Genomic DNA, 4,169 nt, shown 5'->3' on the forward strand with positions numbered 1-4,169 from the left:
CGCAAAACCAACCAAAGATAGACCACATGGAAAAGCCTAAAGCCCCAATCTCCACATTACTTTTATTTATTTTACACAACCACTATCAACCTTCCCCCTCTTACAAATGAATCCAACCCTTAGCCATTCCCATAACTCCTTTCCTTTAACATCTTAGATGCCAACACACCTAATTCGGTTCCCATTCGCCATCCTTGAGAGACACGACACTCGGGGAGTCTTGACTCTTCGTTTTACCACCTTCACATCCACACCTCACCCCATACTCACAATCTTGTCACTATCCTAATTTGTTTATAACATTCACATGTAATCGAAAATGGCCTGAGATTATGAGATTTGTTGGGAAAAGGAATATGAAACCAGAAGATCGTCCAGATATTGTATGTCGAGTATTTAAAATGAAGTTGGATGTATTGGTTAATGATCTAAGGTGTAATGAAGTATTTGGGACCGTAAGAGCAAGTAAGTTATGTAGTAAGAAGTCATCTCATTGTTTTTTGTTGAATTGTTATAATGTATTACGAAATTTCATAATTATCATTTACTTTACTAATATTTTTCAACACTTCTGTAGTTGTATACACAATTGAATTCCAAAACCGTGGATTGCCTAATGCTTATATTTTGCTCTTTTTGGACTCAAAGGACAAAAATTTCGCCGGCGATGACATAAATAATATCATCTCTGCTGAAATACCAAATCAACAAACATATCCTAAATACTACAATACAGTATGTGACTTTATGATTCATGGACCATGTGGTATCGTGAGACCTAACTCTCCGTGCATGTCTAACGGGCGTTGCTCTAAGAGTTTTCCAAAGAAGTTTGTAGATGTTACATCTGTTGGTGAAGATGGGTATCCGATATATAGGCGTAGAGATAACGGTAGGACAATCACGAAGGCTGGTGTTGAACTTGACAACAGATATGTGGTTCAACACAACCGTTACCCCTTGCTTAAGTACGGTGCTCATATAAATGTTGAGTGGTGTAACCAATCTCAATCTATCAAATATCTATTCAAGTACGTAAACAAAGGCAACGATCGAGTTACAACTTCTTTTTATCAAAGTGCTACAGATAAACAATCTGGGACAACTATTGATGAGGTCAAAATGTATTACGATTGTAGATATGTATCACCTTTCGAAGCTGCTTGGAGGATATTAGGTTTTGAAATACAATACAGATGTCCTCCTGTAGAGCTCTTGAATTTTCATCTACCAAATGAACAAAGCATTTATTTTGATGAGGATGCTCCAATCGTTGTCATTGTAGAACGACATACGGTAAAACATAGCATGTTTCTGACTTGGCTTGAGGCCTATAAAAAATACCTTGAAGCAAAGCAACTAACTTATGCAGAGATGCCAACAAAGTTCTTTTGGAAACAAGCAACAAGGGAATTTGTTCCAAGACAACGAGGATTCTCAATTAGTCGAGTTTTTTATGTTCCTCCTGGAAGTGGTGAGATGTACTATTTGAGATGTCTTTTGAATGTAATCCGAGTGTCTACGTGTTATGAAGACTTAAGAACAATCAATGGGGTGTTGTATGACAATTACCGTGATGCATGTTATGCACTTGGGCTATTGGAAGACGATAAAGAATATATTGATGGAATTGTTGAAGCAAGTCAATGGGCAACTGCAGGAGAGTTAAGAAATTTATTCACAACATTGTTATCCTCAAATTGTTTAAGCCGTTCGGAAGTGGTTTGGGACAAATGTTGGACATATATGTCCGATGATATTCTGTACAAACAACGTAACATATTGAACTTCCAAGGTATGTATTTATCCATTTGCTTTAATATTTTATTTAATGTCTAATATTATTATTTCCAAGATGGTGATACTTTTCTAACATATATTGTTTAATATTATTTAGATTTAGTCCTCAGTGTTGATGAAATAAAAAATCAAGCATTAGTTGAAATTGAGAAATTGTTGAAAAGATGTGGGAAGAACCTACATGATGATGAAGTAGTTTTCGTGGTGGATGGAAAGAAGTGGGTGTTAAAACGGGAAGAAGTTCCCGAGTATCGCACTCAAAGGATAGCAAGGAGGGGGTCGGTAAGCAAGGAATTAATCACAAGAGCGCCTAGTGTTCGAAAGCTAATCCTAAGGTAGAAGGTGTGTATCATGCTAAGGTAAAGAAACTAAGGCAAAAGAATGACAAACAAATGAGTGGAAAGAGGACTTGGACCAACTTAACAAGCACGTATTCTCTTGATTTCCTATAGGACTAGGGTGTGAAAACACTCGTTGGACACAAAAGAGACAAGGTCACGTGTACCAAAGCCACTCTCGTGGTCAAAGGACTCTCTTACTCACCATAGTGTTACTCTCATAACTATTAGGCTAAAAGAGGCATTTTATCAAACACGTTGTGTGCCTTCTTGTCTTCCACTCTCCCTTTTCTCAAAGGTGAGAGGGAAATGTGATTGGTGAGGTCTAACACACTCCCTACTCTCGTAGGTGAGTGATCCCAACCCTAATTCTCTAAGGCAACCGGCCAAGTTGGCCTAGAGTCCAAACAAACACCCCAAATCACAATCAAGCATCCATTAAGCATCATTCAACCCTAATTTAAGACATTTAGCATTGAAGAGGTAACATGCAAGGTCAATTGATCCAAATCCACAAGAGGTTTAGCTAATCATGCTTAGAATTGAAATCAATATTGCAAAAGAACAATTGAAAGCAACTAGAATTCAAAATCAAATCAACAATCAAGATCAAATCAACAATCAAGATCAAATCAACAATCAAATCAAAAACTAAGAATGTAATTATAAAACTAGAAATTGAAATGTTACTTGAGTGGTAGTAGGAATCTTGAAACAATCTTGAGCAATACAATGTTGAAGTGGAAGATCTCCTCCAAATCTAGCTAATTGACTTGAAATTTAATTGGAATTGAAGTGTGGAAGTGTAGGGAATTTTGACCTCAATCTAGAGAGAGAATTTTCTAAACTGAACTAAGATGGAAGTGAGTTGGGATCCTCTGCAAAATGGCTCCATTCCCCATTTAAATCTCGCCCAACCTCCATAATTTACGCGATGGACGCACGGCTGGACGCGCGTCCACTGCGCGTCCACAGCAGACCTCTCAAACTTCTGCGGGCTGAAATTTGGACGCGGGCGTCCACCCCGCGTCCACCGTGCGTCCACAGCAGTCTGCTCACAACTTTAGAGGGCTGGAATTTGGACGCGGGCGTCTACCCCGCGTCCACCTCGCGTCCACAGCAGACTTCGGTTCTACTGTGCAAAACTTCAGAGGGTTGTATTTCGGACGCCTGGGCGGACGCGCGTCCATGGCCTATTCAATGCTCCAACTTCGGCCCGTGAATCTATCTCCGCAATCCATGCCGTTTTCCACCTTTTTGCACATCGTTTTACCTACAACATGATTAACCAAGTGTGGAATGAGGTCCAACGGCAATAACAAGCATTTTAATGCAATTAAGTGCCAAATCAAACATAAAAGCTTTCAATTGTGTGCAAGATGATCCTAGAATGACCTTGTAAAGGTGGCGTCTTTTGCACTTATCAAAATTTCCACACTTTAAGTCTTGCTTGTCCTCATGCAGGCTATCCTTGAGCAAGCAACACATAAGTGCAAAGGATGCAACAAACTTTGATATGCAAGCAAGCTAAGATAAAAGAATGATGCACATATTTGAAATCAATACACTCTTTATGCTATCATGAAAATATGCCTTCAAATGAACCCTCGATTCTCAATAACGAATATCCCAAGTAACAAAAGCCCTTTGGCTAAGCAATTCATTTCAATTTACTCTTTTTTTCATACGATTTCAAGCATGCAATCCAAGAAGTAGGTTCACCAATCATTTAGAGCGGGCCACTAGCCGAGCCAACTAGTGGGGCCGATGTGCACAAGCCAACCCTATTTGACCGCCCTTATAACCTCAAGCCCCCTAGATACTAGGGTGAATAACAAAAGGCTACAAGGGTTTCTACTACCCCTTAGAACCAACCATCGGGAGACCCGATCTCACATGGAGCCCCATGCTTTTTCGAGAACAGTGCAATGGGTGCCCGGTCCTAACGGGATAGATCTCTCCTCTTCTCATTCCCCAAGATAACCTCATCGGGCGACCCGACTTCACATGGATCTCCATGCTTTTTCGAAG

At 39.8% G+C, this 4,169-nt stretch overlaps 1 protein-coding gene across 1 annotated transcript; it reads left to right on the plus strand.

Annotated features, from left to right (window-relative positions):
* The first annotated feature begins 401 nt into the window (after window positions 1–401).
* Window positions 402–3,613, plus strand: LOC116033182. The gene is made up of 3 exons (XM_031275942.1): window positions 402–465; window positions 578–1,795; window positions 3,603–3,613. The coding sequence occupies exons 1-3, from the start codon at window positions 402–404 to the stop codon at window positions 3,611–3,613; spliced, it is 1,293 nt and encodes a 430-aa protein (XP_031131802.1).
* The last annotated feature ends 556 nt before the right edge of the window (window positions 3,614–4,169 follow it).

Source organism: Ipomoea triloba, chromosome 10 (assembly GCF_003576645.1).
Source record: "Ipomoea triloba cultivar NCNSP0323 chromosome 10, ASM357664v1".
Taxonomy (NCBI): domain Eukaryota; kingdom Viridiplantae; phylum Streptophyta; class Magnoliopsida; order Solanales; family Convolvulaceae; genus Ipomoea; species Ipomoea triloba.

What these genes read in the sequence shown, in the direction of transcription:
- LOC116033182 (XM_031275942.1), top strand. Translation starts at nt 402, where the DNA reads ATGAAGTTGGATGTATTGGTTAATGATCTAAGGTGTAATGAAGTATTT. An exon ending in ATTTGGGACCGTAAGAGCAA is followed by an intron (nt 466 to 577) that starts GTAAGTTATGTA and finishes ACACTTCTGTAG; the next exon opens with TTGTATACACAATTGAATTC.